We start from the raw sequence: 27,366 nt of genomic DNA, 5'->3' as shown, positions 1-27,366 counted from the left end.
ACTTCCCCAAGGACAGCCAGAACAGACCAGCCCGGGGTTCAGGTCCACTTAGGCCTTAACTGACCCAGCGCTCCTGCTTAACTCCGAGCACTCTAAGGGGTAGGCTGTTAGGAGGGTGAAACTACATATCCCAGGATGCAGTTGTCCCTCCCAAGCTGTAGGTAGTCTGCTCACTCCTCTCACTGCACTCTGGGGAGTGTAGTTTATTCCTTATCAGTAATTGCGTGCACTGTCTAGGAAACCAGGACTGTTAAGTTTGAGGGATCGGCCTCTCTATTGGCCCCGCCCTTCCATTGACCCCGCCCCTCCATTGACCTCGCTCCAGGTTGCTTAGGAGATGAGAGACGCGGAATCTTGGACTGTGTCAACACAGAGAACAGGATAGGTTCAGAGAGAAATCCTTCGAGGTCTGAGTCAGGAGGGCCGCCATGGATAGCTCTGACAGTTCCTGCCAGGAATGGTGCAGCCATGGACAATACTGGTTGGAACTCGGACCCACGGACTTAATGGAGCGCAAAGGCTCCCTAACCCTCCGCTCCCATCACAAGAAATACTCGAAGCCAGTATTGGTGTATTCCTGGTGAGCGAGCTCTCTTCGGATTCTTAGGTGCTGGGAGATGGAGAAGAAGGGAAGGGATGGGGGACGGGGGAGGAAAGGAGAGTAAGAGACAGAGGACGAGGGTGAAGAGCATGAAATAAACAGGAAAGAATAAGAAAAGAGGAAAAGAGCAGATAAAGAAAAACATCATTCAAGAGAGAGTAATCAGGAGGAAAAACAAAGGGAAACAGATCTTCAAAGGAGAAATGGAGAGTGTAGGATTGAAAGTTTGGGCAGGGCAGACGAGAGATAGAAGAGGACTCCAAGAACAGCTCCCTAGTACACATGGAGACCTGCTGCCACCAGACCCTGTCGGCCAGAGGTCACAGATCACCCACACAGAGAGTGGAGGTGGAGGGTATCTGCAGAGGCCAGGGAATCGTGGCAGAGTCTGTTAGGGGACCAAGGCACAGGAGGAGATGTCTGTTCAGAGGATGGCCTCAGGATTGCCATTTCTTGGGGGCAGTGAAACACAATGAATGATTTGAAAGAGGTCCCTAAAATTCCCTGTGTCCCCCACTGGGTAAACCAGCAAACATAGTTTATTTGACATGCACTGTGTTTACATTTTTTCTTTTAAAATAATTGACGACATTTAAAACCAGGAGATTTCACATGGAAATAGAGGATTGTGTCTTCTTTTGAAAAGCTGAAAGCCTTGGCAACAAAGAATTTTATTTTTTCTGGCGACTATGAATGTACTGGAGAGTTGAACACTGGCTACTGTTTAAGATGAGTCTACCCCTTTCTCTGGTAATTTTGACTTCTTGCCTGACCTCAGCAAACATTTACTTCCCTGCATTAAGTTTTGGGCTTGGAATTCACTTAGAGATTCTGCTATTTATTAAATATGACAGTGCCCAGTAGCAAAAACATGACACATATAATTGGGAGAAAAAATGAGGCCTTTTTAGAGCATTTAGAATTCTGTCCTTTGGGTCAATTTTCCTGGCTGTATTGTTGAGAATTATTGTTTTTGGATTATTTAGAATATTCTGGGTAAGAGGAAGATCTGAAATGAGATTTCATATCTTGTCCTCTTTATACTTTCACTTTTGAAAGAAAATAATTTTGACTCTAGCCCAGGGCTAAATTCTCCTTGATCCCTTCATTCATGTAATGTATGTGACTCCTGTTGTTTCTGTCTTGCAAATTTTCTATTGTCTACTCCCTTTCCCATGAGCCCTCTCCCTTAGTTTTACTTCTTATCCCTAAAACCAACTCTTTGCCTACTTTGAACTCACTATGACAGGTTATATTAATTTGAAATCAAGACCTACACTGGGAAGTAGAAAAATCCTCTTTAGCCTCATAAGAGGGGTTACCCCACAGGCCTCAAGCAAAATACTTAACTCTTCCATGATTTTGTTACTCCATAAGGATTTAGGTCATAATGTAAGTCACTACCAGAAATTGTTAAGGAGAAAGACATTTTTCAAGTGGACAGTGCTTCTGCTCCCTTCTGTACCTCTTTTGCTTTCAAGATTTTCCTTGTGGTCATCACAGACATCAGTAACAAAACACAGAAAAACATGTATGAGAAAGAGAATGAGGATCTTGGTGGGAGAAAAGGGTGGTGTAACTGAAAGTCATTCTGATCACTACTGGAACTGTAGAGAGTTCTCATGTTGTTGGTTTTAGAAAGAAGATTTGGGAGCAGGAAGAAATAAATTCAACCCAACAAATATTTTTGTGTCATGGACTTTGCTATGTGTTGGAGATAGAGATGGATAAAGTGGTTCAATGAAATAATTTATATAAAGCATTTAATACCATGCCTGTGCATATTAAGGAGTCAATCATACATAGTAACTAATATTTATTTAGCATAATATAATGATTAAAAGCTTGGATTTTAGGTTTCAATACCAGTTCTGCAGCTTGTGATATGGTAAGTGACATGACTGTTCTAGGCCTCTGTTTCTGCAACTGCAAAATGGGGTTGATAGTATTATTATAAGATTAAACAAGGTATTATATGTGAAGCATCTTTTGACAGATAGCCTAGCAGGTAAACACAGTAAAGAGTATATACATGTATTAGGACATGATCATTGACCTCAATGAATTTCATTGGCCAATAAAGTAGAGTGTCAGTAAATTCAGTATAATTTGATTTGTGCAAAATAGAGATGAGTGTAAGAGACAAATATAATAGGAGTGGGTGGTTAGTGTGCATATGGTTTTCTGAGCAAGGTTTAGAAGGAAGAATAGGGGTTCCATAGGTACACAAAAGAGAATAGACAAGAGCAATGTAATAGGAAGAAGCAGTGTCAGAGGGAAATAGAAGAGGTTCTCTATAGTTGGTAAATACAGTTGATCTCATTCCTTGTAGATTCTGTGTTTGCAAATTCCTTGCAAAAATTTATATGTAACCCCAATCATTACTTGCAGTGCTTTCATGGTCATTTATGGACATGTGCTGAGAGGCAAAAAATTTGAATCATCCCACACACATAGTCTTAGTTGATGTCAGACACTCTGCCTTCTTGTTTTAGCTCCTCTTCCTGTAAACAAGTATTCTTTTCACAGTCTACTTAGTGCCATGTTTTTTGCATTTTCGTACATTTTGTTGGTGATATCATTGTTCAGGTGGCCCCCAAACATAGTGTTGAAGTGCTGTCTAGTGTTCCTAAGTGCAAGAAGGCTGTTATGTGCCTCATGAAGAAAGTATGTGTGTTACATAAACTTCATTTGGACTTGAGTTACAATGCTATTGGCTGTAATTTCAATGTTAGTGAGTCAACAATATATATTAAACAAGATGTGTTTAAACAGGGACACACATAAAACCAGGTCACGTATTGATTAGTTGATGAAAATGTGACCTGAAGCTCATAGGAACCTAATCCTGTATTTCCCCTAAGAACAATGATTCGGTATTTTCTAATTGTTTGTGACTTTTTAGAACATAACAGCCTCAAATAATGAGAATCAATTATCAAATCTGAGAAACACTTGCATTTCTCTGAGCTGGCTGTGCTGCTGGCATCCTTGTTTTCCTTCCACATCCATTCACCAAGATCTGTCCTAAAAAAAAAAACTATATAAAGTTCAAATTGTATAAATTTCTAGATGAATAAATGTCATTGACCATTTTGTTTTTATGTATTCTGGTCATCACTGTTTGCTTTCTTTTGACTTAATTTGTTATATATTAAAACTTTTATTGAATTTTTAAAAGACTTTTATTGGATTTTAACCTTATGTTAGTGATTAATTGATGAACACCTACTATCTAAAATACACCATTTGAGGGTATGTCAATAGTGGCTCCAGAGAAGGCAATGGCACCCCACTCCAGTGTTCTTGCCTGGAGAATCCCAGGGACGGTGGAGCCTGATGGGCTGCCGTCTATGGGGTTGCCCAGAGTCAGACACAACTGAAGTGACTTAGCAGCAGCAGCAGCAGCAGCAATAGTGGTTCAGTGGTTAAGACTCCATGCTTCCACTGCAGGGGTCATAGGTTTAATCTCTGGTCAGGGAACTGAGATTCTGCATGTTTCATGGTGTGGCATAAAATAAAATATAAAATAAAAGAATCATTTTGTGGCCTCTCAATTGAGTAGTTGATCAACTAAGGGACTGTGCCTATAGGTTTGCAAAATATAATCTAACTGGGAGAAATTCTGAGGTACCTCTTAATAAACATTTAAGTGATTCCTGTGTTCCTCTTTATGCAGAATGTAATGCAAGTCTGTTTGACTTCACTACACATTAAAAAGAGTTGTGTATAATAGACATGATAAGCTGAAATACCCAGAATGGCTGGTAAAAGTGTTTCTGGTCCATTACTGGATGAGAAATTGTATAGGAGCCTTGTCTTCTTGCAGTTGGAGTGGTGAATAGAGAGACATATCACTTGCATTATACCTTGATGCTTCTGACTTTTTTCTAGAAACTATCTTTCTCTCTTCATTCCTGTAGCATTTATGGAGCTATATCATCAGATGTTTCCATTGGAAATTATGAGTTGAGGGGAAGTTTTCTCTTGGGATATCTTCCCACTCATTGGAATAATTGAATACTAAGAACCAGGACAACTAGATTTGCCCTTAATAAATTCTCTAGTGTGAGGCTAGTTCTTATTTATTTATTTATTATACTTATCTCTTTTTCCTTGGCCAAATTGACATCTGGTAGTAAGTGATGGAAGAAGGCAATGGCAACCCACTCCAGTACTCTTGCCTGGAGAATCCCATGGCCAGAGGAGCCTGGTGGGCTACATTCCATGGGGTCGTGAAGAGTCGGTCTCGACTGAGCGACTTCACTTTCACTTTTCACTTTCATGCATTGGAGAAGGAAATGGCAACCCACTCCAGTATTCTTGCATGGAGAATCCCAGGGACAGAGGAGCCTGGTGGGCTGCCATCTATGGGGTCACACGGAGTTGGACAGGACTGACACAATTTAGCAGCAGCAGCAGCAGTAAGTGATGAGCCAAAAAAATTCACTCAAGTCTCCATGGAGACAGTCCATGCTCTGGTCTCCATGGTGACATTTAAAGAGTTTTAAGGACTCACTCAGGTTAATTTTATATATTTTTAATTTCAATTACTTCTCTCTCCTGCCTGAGTCCTAAATTAAAGAGCTTGGGTATTTTACTCTCCTGCCTCATCACCCCCATTATAGGAAGAAAACAGAAAGAGAAAGGGGAAAAAGGAAGAAAAATTAAAATGTGGTGATAATTGTAGGGTAGGGAATTTGATAGTTTTAAATTTTTTTACAGAAAACCATTTGGGTGGGGGAAAGAAATTAAAGAACTTTCTATGATGCTCTTCAGACTTATATTCTATTGTGCTGTTTGAACAAGGAGTTCATATGAATTCAAGGTACTTCACATTTAGAGGAGAATCCAGTTTCAAGGCACTAGGATATCATTAGTATGTTTATTAGAAAATAGAGATGACTTTTCTAATGTGCTGTATGTTCTTCTTACATTTAATCAGCAGTTTTCTCGTGGACTAACCTGGAAGTCTTAAACAGATCTTCTTTATCCATCAATCCCATCTTCTCATATCTCCAGCACACACTCAAGATAAAAAGGCAAAGAAAATAAAGCAAGCTCTTTAGTAATGTCATGTTGCAGCCTGCCTCTGTTGAAATCCATAAATGCTTCCCCTTCCAGCAAGCCTCCATTCTTCTACTTTAACAACTTAGACCCTCAGTCAAAAGTTTTTAACTCTTTTGTGCATTTTAAATGTTTGGTTATATGGCGAGCAAAGAGAAGAGAATTTAAAGAGCTTTTTTGGTCAGTAATGAGAAGTGAGAAGAGCAAGCCTCAGGGTAAATTATAAGAACACAGTTGTTGCTCAAATAATGTTTATCAAAGAAATGAACAAATGAGCAGATAGAAAGGACACACACACAAATACAAAAGGCATTGCAGGCTGGGGCCTCTATTTTATATTTTAAAAAGACCCTAAGGTAAAGGACTACAGGATAATGCAGATCCATAATAAACCCAGAGCTGATTTTCACAGTCCTGACCCTTAAAACATTTTTTAAATTAAATTATATATAGTTGATTTACAATATTGTGTTAATTTCTGCTATACAGAAAAGTGACTCAGTTTTACATATATATTTTTTTCAAATTCTTTTCCATTATGATTTATTACATGATATTGAATATAGTTCCCTGTGCTATACAATAGGACCTTTTTGGTTGTCTATCTTGTATATAATAGTTTGCATCTGACTAATCCCAAATTCCCAATCCTTCCTTCCCCCCAGCGCCCTCCCCCTTGGCAACCACAAGTCTGTACTCTGTGAGTCTGTTTTGTAGAAATGTTCATTTGTGTCCTATTTTAGATTCCACATATAAGTGATATTATGTGGTTTTTATCTTTGTCTTCCTGACTTAATTGGTTTGGCGTAATAAATCTCTAAGTCCATCTGTGTTTCTGCACATGCACAGCCCTGATCCTGATACAGCAGGATGACACTGAAGCATGTTTGGTCACCTCTGTAGAGGTAAGATTAGAGGATTATAAAGCATTAGGCTTTGATTAGAATGGTAAAGAATTTTAAAATGGGAGCTAAACATGTACTCTTCCTAGATGTACTACACGAATTACCAGGAATGTACTAGTAATGACAGGTACATGAATAACAGGTAGTTAGGAAATTCTTAGTTAGTATAGGGACAAAGGATAGTCACATTTTAAAGAGGCATTCTAATTTCTTAACTCATACTTAAAAAAAAATTTGGCTGTGCTGGGTCTTCATTGCAGGGTGCGGGCCTTCTCTTGTGGTGGTGCAAGGACATCTCTAGTTGCAATACATGGGCTTCTCTTGTTGTAGGGCACAGATTCTAGAGTGCACAGCACAAGCTCAGTAGTTGTGTCTTAACTCGGGCTTTAAAAAACATTTCAAGTTATAATACTGTGTGACCATTTAAGATGATGTGGTAGTATAGATGGGGAAACAGTGGAAACAGTGTCAGACTTTATTTTGGGGGGCTCCAAAATCACTGCAGATGGTGACTGCAGCCATGAAATTAAAAGACGCTTACTCCTTGGAAGGAAAGTTATGACCAACCTAGATAGCATATTCAAAAGCAGAGACATTACTTTGTCAACCAAGGTCCATCTAGTCAAAGCTTTGGTTTTTCCTGTGGTCATGTATGGATGTTAAAGTTGGACTGTGAAGAAAGCTGAGCGCCAAAGAATTGATGCTTTTGAACTGTGGTGTTGGAGAAAATTCTTGAAAGTCCCTTGGACTGCAAGGAGATCCAGCCAGTCCATTCTAAAGGAGATCAGTCCTGGGTGTTCTTTGGAAGGAATGATGCTAAAGCTGAAACTCCAATACTTTGGCCACCTCATGCGAAGAGTTGACTCATTGGAAAAGACTCTGATGCTGGGAGGGATTGGGGGCAGGAGGAAAAGGGGACGACAGAGGGTGAGATGTCTGGATGGCATCACCAACTCGATGGACAAGAGTTTGGGTGAACTCCGGGAGTTGGTGATGGACAGGGAGGCCTGGTGTGCTGCAATTCATTGGGTCGCAAAGAGTCGTACATGACTGAGCGACTGAACTGAACTGATAGTAGATCAATGACGTGGAAATATACTTACTATCTAGTCGGTGGAAGAATTAGAAATTTTCATGTAAGTCAGATACATATATAAAATTTGTTTTCTAAAACTGATCCTTAAGGTTTTTCAACTGTTGGTTACTAGAGAAAAATTCAAACATACCAATTTAAGGATTTCTCTATCTCTGAGTTTAAACAGTTTGTTTTAGATTAAAATAGTCTCTTTCGGAACAGTTCCCACTCTTCTGAGTCCTACCTCCTCCACCCTCTCCTTTTCCTGCATGAGGGACTGAAGTTATACGGTATTTTGGTTATGGGGGAGTGAGTCTCCCATATCTACATGTGGATCCTTGTTCTTGCTCACCTCATTCTTATTCCAACTTCTGTCCTTGCTATTGGTGAATTTTTGACTAATCCACTTGGTTCGTTGAAGACCTGAGGGGTCTGCTTACAGACTCATTTCTATTTTGGCTCTCCTTAGCACTATAGATCCCCATGTCAGCTCATCCTCCCCTGTACCCTAACTTAGGCTGGTAGTAGCCACTGTGGTAGGGATACCCAGAACATAGTGGTCCTGTAGCTGGCCCACTGACTCTCAAAGTTTAAGAAATTTAGCCCTTTTATTTCTTAACAGCTCCTGACTTTCAATAAAAGCATCTGACCCAGGACTAAAGAGGGCTTCCCAGGTGGCTCAGTGGTAAAGAATCTGCCTGCCAAACAGGAGATGCGGGTTCAATCCCTGGGTTGGGAAATTCCCCTGGAGAAGGGAATGGCAACCCACTCCAGTATTCTTGCCTGGGAAATCCCATGTACAGAGGAGCCTGGCAGGCTACAGTCCATGGAATCACAAAGAGTTGGACACAATTTAGTGACTAAACAGCAGCAGCAGCAGGACTAAAGGAATTTATTGTTATTCAGAAGTTAATCACCAACACTTTATTTTTCTTAGTATTCAAAACAGTCCTAGATCTTCCCAGTGCGAATGTGGATGCCTCTAATTTATTAGAACAAAGATTATTTTAAAGAGTTAAGCAAAGAAAAATGTTAATATTTTAAAATATAATCTCATTTTAAGTAAAAAAAGAAACAGCATGTAATAAAGTCTTTTGTTAAAAATATATGTCTATATGCATTGGAAAGAGGCTGAAAGATATTTACTATGCAACACAAGATATTTTATTACTGGATGGTGGATTTATGGATTATTTGTCCTTTACTTTTTTCCTATTTGCCACTTTTACATTTTCCATAATGAATGTATATTATTTTCATAGTAAGAATAAAGTAAAAGTACTTTAAAAAATTTGATATCACTTTCTACAGCTTTTCCCTTGGAGCAAACATTCTCTAAATGATCAGAATTTAAACACAATACTTCATCTCTTTCATAGTCTGAGTCATTCTTCATGGTTTATTATGAATCTTTTAAAAATATCTTTTTAATTGCCAGTTTATATTGGATAAAAAGGATGATGCTATTCACATTCCTTTAGTTTAACCACCCTTTCATTCTTGTCTGTGTTCTATAATGGTAGGTCCTACGCGATGGTTATTTTTAATCTTAGTGCTACATACTTATTCCTCAACATACGCACATACCCACAAATGCTTTTGAATGTAGTAGTTTTGGGGAGGGAAACATCTTATTTTCTATTTTTCAGGACGATGCAGGACATTCTGCATCCTTTTGTCTGGACTGTATTTTTCTTTCAGTGCTATTCTCTCTTTGTGAAATCCCAACCAAATTATTTTCTGAAAACCAGTGGTTATAAAATTGTACCTTGACCTTTGTGTGAGGTTTTGCTTAATTTACCTGATGGCCAAAATAAAACAGTTTTACTTGCAAGATGAACCCTTGACCTGTAGGGCAGATATTATAGGACAGGCATTTCCTCATGTGGGTGCACTTGGATTAGAAAAGATCATTGCTGTATACAAGTACCTCTGCCAGAGCCAACTCCCTCCTGTTCTTGGGACCATCTCTCTCCTGGGCTGCAGGAGTCACCAGAGCCTTGTCATAATGCTGCTGCACTCTTCCTCACAGAGAGTCACATGTGCTTTTTCACCAGCTTTCTTTCCCTTAATGATGGTCCTTTTCTAGGTAAGGATGTGTAGGGTGTGAGGGAGGAGGTAAGAAGAAGGTGGGGCTTAGTGATATTTTGATAAGGAGAGGTTCAATCTTATGGACCCCAGGATACCCAGGCTCAGAGCTCAAGGTTTTCAATAGCACTAGAACGAGCACTGTTTGATAAACTTCTCTGAGTTGGCCTAAGAAGCCACCTCATCAGTACTATTTTCTGTGTACTGATCAGACTTCTTTTGACTGCAGTTGACAAATACTCAGCTTGCACTAGCGTAAGGAAGGAAGGAAATGAATTAGGTCATGATATTCATAGAATGGTTGATCACTAGATAAGAAGTGCAGGGATGCAGCTCAACCTCAGGAAAACAGATGTAAGGGATGCTACTGCCTCCAGGTCTTGCTTCACTTCTGCTCTCTCCTCCTCTTTGTTTACCCTCATTGTATCACTGAAGACTATGAGAAACATGACTGCTATGGTTCTGTAATCTATAACTTAGATCTTCAACCAACAAAAAAGCTGGTTTTAAGATATCTTAAGTTCTGAATTTTAAAATTTCAGGTCAGATGTCCATTATTGGGCCAAGTATCTGTTTGGGGTCATCTGACTGGTCAAGGTTAGGTAGAAAATGGCAGCTCACCAATAGCCATAGGGCACAATGGACATTCCCAGGAGAAAGGAGAAGTGCTAGGCTGATAATCCTATGTATGCTTAGTTGCTCAGTCATATCTGCCTCTTTATGACCCCATGGACTGTGGCCTACCAAGCTCCTCTGTCCCTGGTTTTCTCCAGAGAGAAAATTTCTCCAGTATTCTTCTCCAGAGAAGAATACTGAAGTAGGTAGCCATTCCCCTCTCCAGACGATCTTCCCCACACACCTGTGTCAAACCTGAGTCTCCTGCATTGCAAGCAGATTCTTTACCATCTGAGCCAACAGGGAAGCCCAATAATCCCATAGATATCTACTATGTCCCATCCTATCTTGTAGATATTTATATGATATAATACTATATCCTATAGAAAGTTACTGCAGTGGAGAATGAATTCTAAATTCCAAATACCCAAATTTATAACACAAGTTTAAAATATAATCCATTAATATATTGATGTTAATGGAGGTGATGGGATTTCAGTTGAGCTATTTCAAATCCTAAAAAATGATGCTGTGGAAGTGCTGCACTCAATATGCCAGCAACTTTGGAAAACTCAGCAGTGGCCACAGGACTGAAAACGGTCAGTTTTCATTCCAATCCCAAAGAAAGGCACTGCCAAAGAATGTTCAAACTACCACACAATTGCACTCATCTCACACTCTAGCAAGGTAATGCTCAAAATTCTCCAAGCCAGGCTTCAACAGTACATGAATCATGAACTTCCAGATGTTCAAGCTGGATTTAGAAGAGGCAGAGGAACTAGAGATCAAATTGCCAACATCCACTAGATCATCAAAAAAGCAAGAGAGTCCCAGAAAAGCATCTACTTCTGCTTTATTGACTATGCCAAAGCCTTTGACAGTGTGGATCACAACAAACTGTGGAAAATTCTTCAAGAGATGGGAATACCAGACCACGCAACCTGCTTCCTGAGAAATCTGTATGCAGGTCAAGAAGCAACAGTTAGAACTGGACACGGAACAACAGACTGGTTCCAAATTGGGAAAGGAGTACGTCAATACTGTATATTTTCACCCTGCTTACTTCACTTATATGCAGAATGCATCATGTGAAATGCTGGGCTGGATGAAGCACAAGCTGGAATCAAGATTGCTGGGAGAAATATCAATAACCTCAGATACATAGATGACACCACCCTTATGGCAGAAGGTGAAGAGGAACTAAAGAGCCTCTTGATGAAAGAGGAGAGTGAAAAAGTTGGCTTAAAGCTCAACATTCAGAAAACTAAGATCATGGTATCCGGTCCTGTCACTTCATGGCAAATAGACGGGGAAACAGTGGAAACAGTGACAGACTATTTTTAGGGGCTCCAAAATCACTGCAGATGGTGACTGCAGCCATGAAATTAAAAGATGCTTGCTCCTTGGAAGAAAAGCTATGACCAACATAGACAGCATATTCAAAAGCAGAGACGTTACTTTGCCAACAAAGGTCTGTCTAGTCAAAGCTATGGTTTTTTCCAGTAGTCATGTATGGATGTGAGAGTTGGACCATAAAGAAAGCTGAGCGCCAAAGAATTGATGCTTTTGAAATATGGTGTTGGAGAAGAATCTTGAAAGCCCCTTGAAATGCAAGGAGATCCAACTAGTCCATCTTAAAGGAAATCAGTCCTGAATATTCATTGGAAGGACTGATGCTGAAGCTGAAACTCCAATACTTTGGCCACCTGATCCGAAGAACTGACTCATTGGAAAAGACACTGATGCTGGAAAAAATTGAAGGCAGGAGGAGAAGGGGACAGCAGAGAATGAGATGGTTGGATGGCATCATTGACTCAATGGACATGAATTTGAGAAAGCTCTGGGGGTTGGTAATGGACAGGGAAGCTTGGTGTGCTGCAGTCCATGGGATCGCAAAGAGTCGGACATGACTGAGCAACTGAAGAGAAGTGAATATATTCATGATTTCCTACATTAGCTATTATTTCGACTTTAAATTTCCCCACTCACTCACCCAACTGGCACCCATACATGCAGTTTTCAAAAATTGACCTTAGGGACTTTCCTGGTGGTCCAGTGGTTAAGAATCTGCCTGCCAATGCAAGTGACATGAGTTCAATCCCTGGTCCACGAAGATCCCACACACTGTGAAGTAACTAAGCCTGTGTGCCACTACTACTGAGCCAGCTCACTAGAGCCCAGGAGTTGCAACTACTGAAGCCCATGTGCCTAAAGCCCATGCTTCACAACAAGAGGAACCAGCACAATGAGAAGCCTGAGAACCTCAGCGAAGAGTAGCCTCTGCTCCTCACAACTAGAGTAAGCCTGCACATAGTAATAAAGCAATAAAGACCCAGCACAGCCAAAGATAAATTAAAAAAAAAACTGAATCTTTAAAAAAATAATTTTAAAAAATTGACCTTAGATATCACAGATAGAAAATAAAAATCTTGTGTAGAGATTTGGTGAACAAAACATTTTGTGGTGTTTTGAAATATTTATGAATAAATTTGAGTATTATATTGCTGCTTTTAATAGACACATCTTCTATTACTGTTTATAATATTTAATTTTGAAATACAATTACATTTTAATTGATATTAGTCACACTAAGTGTTTATTTTTATCACACTAAGTTTTGATGCATTAACAAAGGTAATTAATTCACAAAAAAATTATGTTTCTTTGTTGAGATGTTAGATCCTCAATCAGATAGTTCCAAGTTCAATCAAATGGAAGAATTAATGTAATTTAATTTATTTATTGCAAAGAATTTATCTTCCTTTTGTAGAAAGTGGTAGGAAGAATATTTTGAAATTAAAATTTATGAATCACTTGTCACAATTTTTAAAACACTTGGGAAAACACTGAGCTGTTCCGCCAGGACCCAGAAGCATGAAATGAGCTTTTGAAAACAAAAAGCAAAATACCAAATAACCCCTACCCCCTCCAAAAAAAAACAAACAATGTTTTTTTCTAAATAAAGAGATCTCTTATGAATGGCATCAACTGGGTTTCAGATTTGACAGTGAATAAGAGATTCTCCCTGCCCTTAGGAGGTCAAGATTACTGTGAGACAGTAATAAGACCTATAATAAATAACATTACCCTCAGAGGGGTCTTGCTGGGCAATTACTATGTACTGTAATACTTGCTAGGACTGGAGTAAGCAGAGTGCTCTGGAGACATCTAAGAGGAGCACTTAGGCCTGTTGGACCAGGGAAAGTTTTCTAGAGCAGGTTGTCCTAGCTCCTAGGATCCACATGGATAACTAAAGATGGCCCATTATTTTAGTTTTCAAAGTGAAGGAATTACTTGTCCTTCCCCTACAGTGTTTGAAAATATGTGTACATTTTTATATTAGTTAATTTCAGTTGCTCAGTTGTGTCCAACTCTGCGACCCCATGGACTGCAGCACGCCAGGCTTCCCTGTCCATTACCAACACCCGGAGCTTGCTCACTCATGTCCATTGAGTCAGTGATGCCATCCAACCATCTAATTCTCTGTCGTCCCCTTCTCCTCCTGCCTTCAATATTTTCCAACACCAGGGTCTTTTCCAATGCGTCAGTTCTTTGCATCAGGTGGTCAAAGTATTGGAGTTTCAGCTTTAGTATCAATCCTTCCAATGAATATTCAGGATTGATTGAATCAAACCTTTTGGATTGACTGGTTTGATCTCCTTGCAGTCCAAAGGACTCTCAAGAGTTTTCTCCAATGCCATAGTTCAAAAGCATCAGTTCTTTGGCACTCAGCTTTCTTTATGGTCCAACTCTCACATCCATACATGACTACTGGAAAAACCGTAGCTTTGACTAGACAGACCTTTGTAGGCAAAGTAATGTCTTTGCTTTTGAATATGCTGTCTATGTAGGTCATAGCTTTTCTTCCAAGGAGCAAGCATCTTTTAATTTCATGGCTGCAGTCACCATCTGCAGTGATTTTGGAGCCCCTAAAAATAGTCTGTCACTGTTTCCGCTGTTTCCCCGTCTATTTCCCATGAAGTGATGGGACCAGATGCCATGATCTTAGTTTTCTGAATGTTGAGCTTTAAGCCAACTTTTTCACTCTCCTCTTTCACTTGCATCAAGAGGATCTTTAGTTCTTCTTCACTTTCTGCCATAAGGGTGGTGTCATCTATGTATCTGAGGTTATTGGTATTTCTCCCAGCAATCTTGATTCCAGCTTGTGCTTCATCCAGCCCAGCATTTCACATGATGCATTCTGCATATAAGTGAAGTAAGCAGGGTGAAAATATACAGTATTGACGTACTCCTTTCCCAATTTGGAACCAGTCTGTTGTTCCGTGTCCAGTTCTAACTGTTGCTTCTTGACCTGCATACAGATTTCTCAGGAAGCAGGTTGCGTGGTCTGGTATTCCCATCTCTTGAAGAATTTTCCACAGTTTGTTGTGATCCACACTGTCAAAGGCTTTGGCATAGTCAATAAAGCAGAAGTAGATGCTTTTCTGGGACTCTCTTGCTTTTTTGATGATCTAGTGGATGTTGGCAATTTGATCTCTAGTTCCTCTGCCTCTTCTAAATCCAGCTTGAACATCTGGAAGTTCATGATTCATGTACTGTTGAAGCCTGGCTTGGAGAATTTTGAGCATTACCTTGCTAGAGTGTGAGATGAGTGCAATTGTGTGGTAGTTTGAACATTCTTTGGCAGTGCCTTTCTTTGGGATTGGAATGAAAACTGACCGTTTTCAGTCCTGTGGCCACTGCTGAGTTTTCCAAAGTTGCAGGCATATTGACTACAACATTTTAACATTATTATCTTTCAGGATTTGAAAAAGTTCAACTGGAATTCCATCACCTCCACTAGCTGTGTTTATAGCGATGCATCCTCAGGCCCACTTGGCTTTGCATTCCAGCATGTGTGGGTCTAGATGAGTGACCACACCTTCATGGTTATCTGGGTCATGAAGATCTTTTTTGTACAGTTCTTCTGTGTATTCTTGCCACCTCTTCTTCATATCTTCTGTTTCTGTTTAGGTCCATACCATTTCTGTCCTTTATTGAGCCCATCTTTGCATGAAATGTTCCCTTGGTATTTCTAATTTTCTTGAAGAGATCTCTAGTCTTTCCCATTCTGTTGTTTTCCTCTGTTTCTTTGCACTGGTCACTGAGGAAGGCTTTCTTATCTCTCCTTGCTATTCTTTGGTGCTCTGCATTCAAATGGGTATATCTTTCCTTTTCTCCTTTGCTTTTCACATCCCTTCTTTTCACAGATATTTGTAAGGCCTCCTCAGACAGCTATTTTGCCTTTCTGCATTTCTTTTTCTTGGGGATGGTCTTAATCCCTGCCTCCTGTACAATGTCAGGAACCTCCATCCATAGTTCTTCAGGCACTCTGTCTATCAGATCTAATCCTTTAAATCTATTTGTCACTTCCACTGTATAATCATAAGGGATTTTATTTAGGTCATATGTGAATGGTCTAGTGGTTTTCCCTACTTTCTTAAATTTAAGTCTGAAATTTACAATAACGAGTTCATGGTCTGAGGCACAGTCAGCTCCTGGTCTTGTTTTTGCTGACTGTATAGAGCTTCTCCATCACTGGCTGCAAAGAATATAATCAATCTGATTTCAGTATTGACCATCTGGTGATGTTTATGTGTACAGTCTTCTCCTGTGTTGTTGGAAGAGGGTGTTTGCTATGACCAGTGCATTCTCTTGGCAAATCTCTGTTAGCCTTTGCCCTGCTTCATTCTGTACTCCAAGTCCAAATTTGCCTGTTACTCCAGGTGTTTCTTGACTTCCTATTTTTGCATTCCAGTGATAACATACAGCTCCTAAAATTTCAGTGGTTTAACACATAAAGGTGTATTTCCTGCTCACAGAAGAGTTTCTTTAGGTTTCTGGTGAACTTTCGGCATTCCTCCACAGAGATCCTCTGGGATTCAGGCTGATTGAGGTGCCATCATCTAGAAAGTCTTTTGCTTTGGCAGGGAAAAAAAAGGTTTGAGAATTCTACAGGAGAAATGAAATGTATCATTTCTGCTCTTTTTTTTTTTTTTTTTTTTTTATTGGCCAGAGCTAGTCAAATGAACCTTACTAACTGCAAAGTTTCTGGGAATTTTAATCGCTTGTATTTCCAGAAAAAAGGAGAAATTGTATTGGCAGGCTAAATATCTGTCACATATGGAAGACTTCCTTGTAAAACTCCCATCCTAGGTGGGCTCCAGGGCTAGACTTTAGTACCTCCAGCCCTGAAGCCATTGCCCCTGTGCATATTAGCAAATGTCCCAAGGGCATCAACAGGTTTTGTGTTTTAAAATTCTATTTATCCCTTTGGTTACAGGCTTTCATCCAAAAATTGGCCTTTAAATTCCCCACTGGATTATCAGCTCTTTCATACTTTCAATGTGTTGGAATTTAAAATACACACACGGACACACGTGTGTGTATATGTATATATTGATCTAGCATTTCCACTGTTTTCAGTGAAAGAGTTTATCTGCAAAACTATGAGAATGAGGTCTGGCTGGTGCTCTGAGAGTTCCTAGTTTTCGACAGTCTCTCTACTGAGATTATCTGCTCTGTCTCTGCTTCTTCCACTTGTCTTCAACTGGGACTTGGCTGCTTAACGTAGCCCTTATACATGATGTAATCTAGGGATTATAACTTTGCCATAAATTAGTTTTCTTTTAATTTTTCCATTTCCTTTGCTGCTTTTGAATGATTTTTAGGAAGAAATGGAAAAAGTGTTCATTTGTGTAGCTAATGATGCTGTGAAAGTCCTGCACTCAATATGTCAGCAATTTTGGAAAACTCAGCAGTGGCCACAGGACTGGAAAAGGTCAGTTTTCATTCCAAGCCCAAAGAAAGGCAATGCCAAAGAATGCTCAAACTACCGCACGATTGCACTGGTCTCACACTCTAGCCAAGTAATGCTCAAAATTCTCCAAGCCAGGCTTCAGCAATATGTGAACTGTGAACTTCCAGATGTTCAAGCTGGTTTTAGAAAAGGCAGAGGAACCAAAGATCAAATTGCCAACATCTGCTGGATCATGGAAAAAGCAAGAGAGTTCCAGAAAAACGTCTATTTCTGCTTTATTGACTGTGCCAAAGCCTTTGACTCTGTGGATCACAATAAACTGTGGAAAATTCTGAAAGAGATGGGAATACCAGACCACCTGACCTGCCTCTTGAGTAACCTGTATGCAGGTCAAGAAGCAATAGTTAGAACTGGACGTGGAACAACAGACTGGTTCCAAATAGGAAAAGGAGTACGTCAAGGCTGTATATTATCACCCTGCTTATTTAACTTCTATGCAGAGTACATCATGAGAAACGCTGGACTGGGAGAAACAAGCTGGAATCAAGATTGCCAGGAGAAATATCAATAACCTCAGATACACAGATGACACCACCCTTATGGCAGAAAGTGAAGAGGAACTAAAAAGCCTCTTGATGTGAGTCAAAGAGGAGAGTGAAAAAGTTGACTTAAAGCTCAACATTCAGAAAACTAAGATCATGGCATCCAGTCCCATCATTTCATGGCAAATAGATGGGGAAACGGTGGAAATAGTGGCTGACTTTATTTTTCTGGGCTCCAAAATCACTGCGGATAGTGATTGCAGCCATGAAATTAAAAGACACTTGCTTCTTGGAAGGAAAGTTATGACCAACCTAGACAGCATATTGAAAAGCAGAAACATTACTTTGCCAACAAAGGTCCGTCTAGTCAAAGCTATGGTTTTTCCAGTAGTCATGTATGGATGTGAGAATTGGACTATAAAGAAAGCTGAGTGCCAAAGAATGGATGCTTTTGAATTGTGGTGTTGGAGAAGACTTGAAAGTCCCTTGGACTGCAAGGAGTTCCAACCAGTTCATCCTAAAGGAGATCAGTCCTGGATGTTCATTGGAGGGACTGATGTTGAAGCTGAAACTCCAATACCTTGGCCACCTGATGCAGAGAGCTGACTCATTGGAAAAGATCCTGATGCTGGGAAAGATTGAGGGAAGGAGAAGGGGATGACAGAAGATGAGATGGTTGGATGGCATCATCGACTCAATGGACATGGGTTTGGGTGGACTCCTGGAGTTGGTGATGGACAGGGAGGCCTGGCGTGCTGCAGTTCATGATGTTGCAAAGAGTCAGACACGACTGAGCGACTGAACTGAACTGAACTGTGTAGCTATGTTCATAATGAAAGACTGTTTTAGCTATAGATACTACTTATGAAGAAAGGCTTTTTCATTTGTTTCAATGTTAATAGAATGAATTGCTTTGAAATGAAAGAACATTGTATTATCTACTCAGTATACTTTTCTCATGGATTCATAGAAGTGTGCATTAAAATGGTCCTTTACCTCACATAATATAATCTTTTCATGTTACATGTTCATGCTCAGTCACTTCAGTTGTGTCAGACTCTGTGACTTTATGGACTGTAGCCCGCCAGTCTCCTCTGTCCAAGGGATTCTCCAGGCCAGAACACTGGAGTAGGTTGTCATGCCTGCCTCCGCAGGCTCTTCCCAACCCAGATATTGAGCCGTGTCTTGTGTCTCCTGTATTGGCAGGCAGATTTTTTACCACCAGTGTCATCTAGGAAGCTCCATTTTATGCTACTCTACAGTAATTAATTCAAGTTATCTAAGCCAGTAATATTAAGACTGTAGGGATAGGAGTTTATGCAGGTAATCAGGCATTTGTTTCTAGTTTGAAGGGGCCAAACTAGTCTTCATGCCATTCATGCCAGTATACTATCAAAGTGTTCTTTGGATAACAGTAATTACCAATATATAATACACTTTAAAGACTCAGTCTCTTTTTAGTCTTACTATTCCACCATCCTAAGTGTCTTTGGCCAGCCAACATAAGCTGTTTCTGGAGGGGAGATCAAAGGAACCCTAAGAAGTATCCTCAAATCTGAAGACAATTGAGATCCAGTAGTCAAAAAACATCGGTTAACAAAACGTCCCAATCCTGATTTGACCAGGACAATGCTGGTTTTCACCACTCTCAGTGTACTTAGTACCTGATTTCCCTCTAACCGTGTCCCAGGTGGGATAATCAATTATAGTGTCACTCCATTTAATCCATGTTCCTCCAGCTCTTTTCAAAGTCATACTGAAGGAGGAAACAGAACAGGCTCCATCTTGAAAGCTGGACTCCATCTCAGGCTGGACTGTGCACTTTGAGCTATATGCTCAGTATCTGTGGAAACGACATACCAACTGGAAAACCAGACCCCCTGGATGGAAGAGCCCTAGGGCTTGTATCTAGACTCTCCCTAGCCTAAAAGAATACCCTAATTATCTGTGTAACTGAATAGAATCATAAATTCTATTATGCTTTTTGGGGTATGACCACAGGCCTATTGATAATTATCCACTGTTAACTACCTAGGCTTAAGGCATATGAATCACGGGTTTAAGGCATACGAATCAAGGGTTAACTTTGATTGTATCTTTCTTTTCCTTTGTTTAGACTAGTTTCAGAGAATTTGGGGAGATGAGTTTGAGCATCTACACTTAGGGTATATAAGGTTTTCACAAAAACTGCTCGGGATCCTTGGCTAAGAGGAGACTCTGCGTTAGGCCCATCAGTGTAATAAACCACTCCACTATCTGCATTGTCCTTCTGAGTGAGTTTGTTTCCCGGAATGCGTGGCTACAACATGTTTGGCAGTTAATTATACTGACAACATTTAACATTTCAACTGTTAAGATAAACAGTCTCCCATGCTGTATTTTTTTGTTTACTTTCTATATTCTCCATGGGGCTTCCTGTTTCTAAAGTTTCTTATACAAAATTTCACAATAATGATGGGTCTTATTTACATGCCATTCAATATATGCTGAGTGAGGGAAATGACCTCACTTATCTGTCTCCGTCAAATATTTTTCTTTTGAGTGCAGTTTTTAGGTTTCGAATTCTGTGGCTTCATAGTTATAAATACACAAATCACATACAGCATGAGACACATTGAAAAACAAAGTCCCTCTTCATAAGTCTGAAATGTCACCATTTCTCCCAAGGACATAAAATTTTCTTTATGACTCTTGCAAATATCTCTAAAAGTCTTCATTTGTCAGTTTGAGAAATGTGTCACAAAATAGCAATATCTTGGCATATAAATCATTTGCCTCTGAAATCTTTGAAGAGGATTGTCAAATATTTCTTTGTAGTCTGTGATTCTACTAGTTTTAATGCTTCTAATGTGCCAGGAAATATAGCTGAGTCTCTGGGGTAATTTTCGTGTAAAGTCCTAGATAGCAGTTGATTATAAAACCTAATAGAAAAGGTTGGCTCAGATTTACATCAGAAATACAATAGCTGACAGAGTAGCTGTGAGCTACATTAATAGTTCTAAAATTTTAAATTAATATATTCTCCCATCTGGAGTCAACATTTTTAACATGTTTGAAATTCACGAAGAAAATGTGTTTCTTGTCAAGTAACCAGAAACCAGAATTCAGCTCTGATTTTCGTTGTCAGATATTGCTCAGGTTCACACCCCCTTTGCAATCAGTGTTATGCATATGTATGCTGAGACTTTTCCCATTCAGCATGCAGATTTATAATTCCTCTGGAGACAAGTTTTTGTTGAAAAGAACTAGCATCTCTATATGCATAATCACTCCTTTTTTATGTGCATTTTTGTTGAGTGAGCTGGGGTGCTCTTTATTTTTATGGACATGTTTGAAAGCCTTTGCTTTCAGCATTTATATTAAGGTGACAGGAACAAAATGTAAGAAATTCAATTAATCAATCATTTAAGATTTAATGAGCATTTACAACATGTAAGTCTTTAGGCACTGAGATCACAAAAATGAGTAAAAAAAAAAAAATGATCCCTGTGTCTAAGATGTTCTTAGTCTAATGAAAAGGAAGATTCATTAATGGATAATTGTTTTAAAACGTGAAAGGTGGAGAAGTTTGCAAAACCCCACTGCATTTCCCTCAGTTAGTCTTGACACCACAGAGAGAAACCTTAGGGAGTAACTTGGTCTCCTCTCCTGCAAGAAGAATCCTGTGATTTAACCCAGCCTTGTCCTTTTCTGAGAGCTGGACCACTATGGCTTAGGGCAGCCTGAGAGGATCTTCAGATCCTTGCCCCAAGTATGTTCTGGAATTGAGTTTGTTTAGTCCTGGAACTCAGTTGGGAATTTATGTGTTCAGTCAACTAGGGCTTACAGATTTGATTTGATGTGAAATCATCCAGCTCTTATGGTAGGAAACCCAAGCTCCCAAAGGACCCCAGAAACAAATCCAGAAAGTGTTTTTCATGAAGTTTTACTTGGGACTATGTTAGACTGGAGGAGACAGGAAATACAGGATCTAGAGCATTCAGGTAATTGTAGGATTGGTAGTGGAGTATTTTCTACAATGGAACCTACTTGTGCTATCTTTGCCTTACTAGATTCAATTGACCTTAATCCTCTCTGAATCAGTCCAAGTGGCATTTTTGACATCAGGGTCATCATTCCAAGCTCCTTTTTATACAGTTGGCAGCTCTGATCCTGTCTTGTCAGCCCTTTCCTCATTTGTAATTCTGTTCATATTCATACTGTTTCTCCCACAGTAGGGTAGAGAAAGCAAATTTCCTTTCTTGTAAATAAGGATGTCTTACATAAAGATTTCTCATATAAAAAAATAGCCACAGCTTAGCTCTGGGCTTGACAGAGCAGAAGCAAGGCTGATTGTCAAAGAAGATGCTGGCCCTGCTGGCAGGAGGTCAGGAGGTCCTAGAAGCACTTCTTCCAGCAAGAATGTTAGTCTGTATCTGCACACCTGACATCAAAAACACAGCTCTTCCTTCAGTGAACAGCACAGAATACCTGTATCAAGCTGCTTTAGCCTTGAACTGACTCCTGCTGTCAAATTCATGTCTGGAGAAAACTAACATCTGCAGATCCAGTCTGTAGACTACACCAGGGCTGGTCAATAATGACCTTTATACTAATCCAAAGCGATGTGCAAACTATAAAGACAATGTAGCAAGTTTTTCACATAGCTAAATTTATTCAATTTAAAGGATTTTAAGATTGATTTTACTTATCTTTGGTGTTGGAAGCCTTCTTATTAAAGGTGATGGATAGTTATTTTATTTTTAATGTTCCTGTTAAGAGAAAGTGTTGGCAATTTTATGTTGGTTTTACAAATTTGGGGATAAAGTTTTGCTGCTCCATGAAATGCTGAGGTTTGGGGACCACTAACCTTATGGCAGAAAGTGAAGAACTAAAGAGCCTCTTGAAAAGAGGAGAGTGAAAAAGTTGACTTAAAACTCAACATTCAGAAAACTAAGATCATGACATCTGGTCCCATCACTTCATGGCAAATAGATGGGGAAACAGTGGAAACAGTGACAGACTTTTTTTGGGTACTCCAAAATCACTGCAGATAGTGACTGTAGCCATGAAATTAAAAGATGCTTACTCCTTGGAAGAAAAGCTATGACCAACATAGACAGCATATTCAAAAGCAGAGACATTACTTTGCCCACAAAGGTCTGTCTAGTCAAAGCTATGGTTTTTCCAGTAGTCATATATGGATGTAAGAGTTGGACTATAAAGAAGTCTGTGTACCAAAGAATTGATGCTTTTGAACTGTCGTGTTAGAGAAGACTCTTGAGAGTCCCTTGGACTGCAAGGAGATCCAGCCAGTCCATCCTAAAAGGAGGTCAGTCCTGGGTGTTCATTGGAAGGACTGATGCTAAAGCTGAAACTCCAATACTTTGGCCACCTGATGTGAAGAGCTGACTCATTGGAAAAGACCCTGATGCTGGGAAAGATTGAGGGCAGGAAGAGAAGGGGATGACAGAGGATGAAATGGTTGGATGGCATCACCAACTCAATGGACATAAGTTTGAGTGAACTCTGGGAGTTGACGACAGATAGGGAGACCTGCCATGCTGCAGTCCATGGGGTCGCAAAGAGTCGGACATGACTAAGCGACTGAACTGACTGATCCAAGAATCTGGTATACAGTCATTCTCTAGCTCTTTCTCAACCTTGGTACTTTTGACATTTTGGATCCGATAGTACTTTATTGTGTGGGCTGTCCTGTGCACCATAGGATATTTAGCGGAGCATTGCTAGCCTCTTTCCACTAAATGCCAATAGAAAACCACTCCACCCAGATGCAGCAACTAAAAATGTCTCAGGATGGGTTTTAATGGAATAGGTGGGGACTATGATCAAAAAATTTGAAAGTTACTGTTCTACAGACATTGTAAATTTTACTTCATTTATATTCATTATTTTCTCATAAAGAATTTTTATTGCAATAAATGAGAAGTCATGGCAGCCATAAATAAATTCAGGTAGCAGTCAAAATAAGGCTATATAAAGTATATGTATATGTATAGACATATATATGTCTATGTATATAATACTTTGATTATGCATATTTACATTATTACAAAGATGCTATAAAGCTTAATTGATATTGACAAAGTATTTAAAAATCCGCAACAAAGCATATTGTAGATAGATATAATATTATTACTCATAATAACATTTGCATTTTTATGTCACTTTTCACTTGAGACTCTCATTCAATTGATTTGTGTCCTTAGTGTATGATTCCTAGTTCATCTTGGGGAAACTGAGGCGCAAGTCAATGTTCAACTGACATGATAAAATCAGGACTAATTAGGCCTCTCATATCCTTTATAATACCCTAATCATTTTTACTGTTATTATATGTGGCAAATAAGCCCCTGAAGGCAATGGCACCCTACTCCAGTACTCTTGCCTGGAAAATCCCATGGATGGACGAGCCTGGTAGGCTGTAGTCCATGGGGTCGCTAAGAGTTGGACACAACTGAGCGACTTCACTTTCACTTTTCACTTTCATGCATTGGAGAAGGAAATGGCAACCCACTCCAGTGTTCTTGCCTGGAGAATCCCAGGGACGGGGGAGCCTGGTGGGCTGCCGTCTATGGGGTCGCACAGAGTCGGACACAACTGAAGTGACTTAGCAGCAGCAGCAGCATACATTTAGTATTATAATAAATATATTTTTATTGTTAATTTTACATTTTGAATATTTTATATTTTACATTTTTGAACACATATGTTTATTTTTGCTAGGTTGGCAGCATCTAGGAAATAGGGGCAGGTCTTCAGCTGCGTGTCTCTCAGAACCTGCTGGCTCTGGGCACATCATTTGTGGGCAGCCAGCAGACTTTATGGAATGCCAATTGCATTGGCTTAGTCCTCCAAAGTTTCACTATAGATTGATGTTTTAATGCTGGGCTTTTGATTGTTGTCTGAGATTGTGGTAAGAAAAGGAATGTGTCTGTATTTTTGGTAATCTAGTTATAATACAACTTAAAATACATGGTGGGATAATCAAGGCTGCATTCTGACTTTCATGGACTTTCTTTGCCTTCATGGGTCCCTTCCTCCATTAAAAAAGTTTTAAATGATAGTTTATGATTGCTTTGGTATAAAGATGTATATTGTTCAAGCTTGATTATATTCTTTTTTACTGATTTGAAAGTGATTAAAACACTTTCCTTGGCCCCTAAAAGTTTCCCAGGCCCTGGACACTGGGCCTGTGTGTGTGTGTGTGTGTGCTCAGTCACTCATTCATGTCCAACTCTCTGTAGCCCCATGGATTGTAGCCTGCCAGGCTTCTCTTTCCGTGGGGTTTTCCAGGCAAGAATACTGGAGTGGGTGGCCATTCCCTACTCCAGAGGATGTTCCCAACCCAGGGATCCTATATTGCCTAAGATAGAGATGGGCCCTGGAAATAATACATTGAAATATTACTTGGTGTTTTGGCCTTTCATTCCTGTGTTCCTAGGGAGGTATTCTGGTTTTATTGCCTCAGGGAAGAATGACCCAACAGGCAACAAAAGAGCTAAATTCTTGGCTTTGAGGTTCAAAGCTTTAGGTCTTGGGATAGATTTGAAAGAATAGATGAAGAGCTGGGCTATTCTGTCCCTTAGTAGATGAAGAGTTCATGCACCAAAGATGAAAGAGGCCAGAGAAGTTGAGAATATGTGGATTTGTCTGGGATCCCAAACTTGGATTAAACTTTGGAAATCCTAGAGTAGATGGGACCTATCACTGCCTAATCATTTATTCCCAGGGTAATGTTTCCAGAGCTGTTGATGTGTGGGGCTCTGATGTGTCTCCCAAGCCCAGTGTGGTGGAGACATGAAACAAGTGCCTTCTTTGTGGGCCAGGCAAACAACTCAGGGATGGCATCTGGGTTTCTAGGAACCCTGGTTGGAGAAGGACACAAAAAGGTTTTTGGTGGTTTGGATAGTGGCAGGCTTCCCTGGTGGCTTAGATGGGAAGCGTCTTCTTGCAATGCGGGAGACCAGAGTTCGATCCCTGGGTTAGGAAGATCCCCGGAGAAGGAAATGGCAACCCACTCCAGTACTCTTGCCTTGGAAAATCCCACGTACAGAGGAGCCTGGTAGGCTACATCCCATGGGGTCGCAAAGGGCTGGACACGACTGAGCGACTTCACTTTCACCCTTCTGGCAAAGTGCCAGTCTGTGTAGACTGTGTGGCAGGACGAGGCGGGCAGAGCAGAGCTCTGCATGGATCCATAATGGAAGAACATTGGAGAAGGAGGATGTTTCCATGGGTTCCAGCAAGGAGATATGATGCCAGCAAAGATGGACTCTTGGCATTGTGGTACCACATGAACTCTTTAGAGTTGGAAGAGAACCAGAATTGACAGATTAGGTTTTTTTCACCTGAAATTATGAGCACTTGGAAAAGAAATTAAGTACAATAATGGAAAAATTAAGTTACAAATTTTGTACCTCAGAATTTTTTGAAGCCAGATTAGTATTCATTATATATAGGTTTATATGGGTTCTTTACATTATTTGCAGGACCTTCCACCTTTAATTTTTTTTCCTTTTAACTCTTCTAAAAATCTTAAAATGTATTGGTATAATTTCTGTCCTCATTTTATACATAAGAAAATAAGGGCACAGAAAAGTTAAGTGACTTCCCCAAGGTCACACAGCTAGCACTTTGCTGAGCAATGACTCAAGCCCATGACCCCATTCACTCTACCATTCCTGTTTGTGGTGTTTTTTTTTTTTTTGATTAATTAATTTATTTTTGTCTGTGCTGGGACTTCACTGCTGTGTGCGGACTTTCTCTAGTTGCAGTGAGCCAGGACTACTCTCCAACTGTGGTGCACAAGCTTCTCATTACATGGGCTTCTCTTGTGCAGCATGAGCTCTAGAGTGCTCGGGCTTCAATAGTTATGGTGCACAGGCTCAGCTGCCCTGCAGCATGTGGTATCCTTGTTCCTAGACCTGGGATCAAACCCATGACCCCTGTATTGGCAGGCAGGTTCTTAACCACTGGACCACCAGGGAAGTCCCCTACTCCTGGTTCTTAATGTCTGATATTCCCCTAAAAAACTTCAGTGAGAGCTTTCTCTCAGGCTCTCAAAAAATAGTATTGGTACCAAAATGCTGTTAGTGTTTTGCAGTTAATGCTCAGATGTGAGGAGGGCTGAGGGCTCATCTGCTGAGGCTCTGCTAGTATGCCCTGGGCTCCCTCTCTGCTGTGTTCTATGCAGAGCTCTGCTTCCATGAATGGTGGTGGGGAGGTAAGGGTATAATCTGAATACAGGGCCCCAGCACCAATGCAGTGGGATGAGGTGGGGTGGTCAGGTCCTAGGCTGGGTGCCCCACCCAGGTTAGTTGATGCTGTTCTGCTTCTACAGTCCTGTACTCACACTTAACAACATTGTAGATTTTTCTTATTTAATTGCCCACTCCTTTCCAGACTATGAGCAACTGAAGGCAGGAATTACACCACACTTTCTCCCCATTTGTATCTCCTGCACCTAACAGGATGCCTGGCATGTAATAGGTATTTAAAATATTCGCTCAATGAATGAGCAGATAGGTGGATGGATGGATAATAAGATCCTGGGTACCTCAGTGTCCCTCACATAGTCCTAGTCCCATATCTCTTGATAAAAAAGCAAGCCTCTTTTGATGGGTGTTTGGGTTCAGTTTCCTTTATCTCACCTGAGAAAGCTTTGTGAAAATAGCTCCTTCTGTTGTGGGCCACTTCACCTCCTCTTTCCT

The 27,366-nt window shown here is 40.1% G+C and overlaps 1 protein-coding gene across 4 annotated transcripts in view; it reads left to right on the top strand.

Annotated features, from left to right (window-relative positions):
* Positions 1–359: 359 nt before the first annotated feature.
* CFAP95 (cilia and flagella associated protein 95) overlaps positions 360–27,366 on the top strand; it is a 110,277-nt gene continuing 83,270 nt past the window's right edge. For all 4 annotated transcript variants that reach the window (XM_070375781.1, XM_005897471.2, XM_070375780.1 and 1 more), the window contains exon 1: positions 360–580. In XM_070375781.1, the coding sequence (XP_070231882.1) occupies positions 429–580 (152 nt within the window). In that variant the 5' untranslated portion in view covers positions 360–428. The remainder of the gene's footprint in view (positions 581–27,366) is intronic.

Source organism: Bos mutus, chromosome 8 (genome assembly GCF_027580195.1).
Source record: "Bos mutus isolate GX-2022 chromosome 8, NWIPB_WYAK_1.1, whole genome shotgun sequence".
NCBI classification, from domain to species: Eukaryota; Metazoa; Chordata; class Mammalia; order Artiodactyla; family Bovidae; genus Bos; species Bos mutus.
The sequence above is the reverse complement of the archived record's forward strand: the minus strand, read 5'-3'. Positions and strand labels throughout refer to the sequence as shown.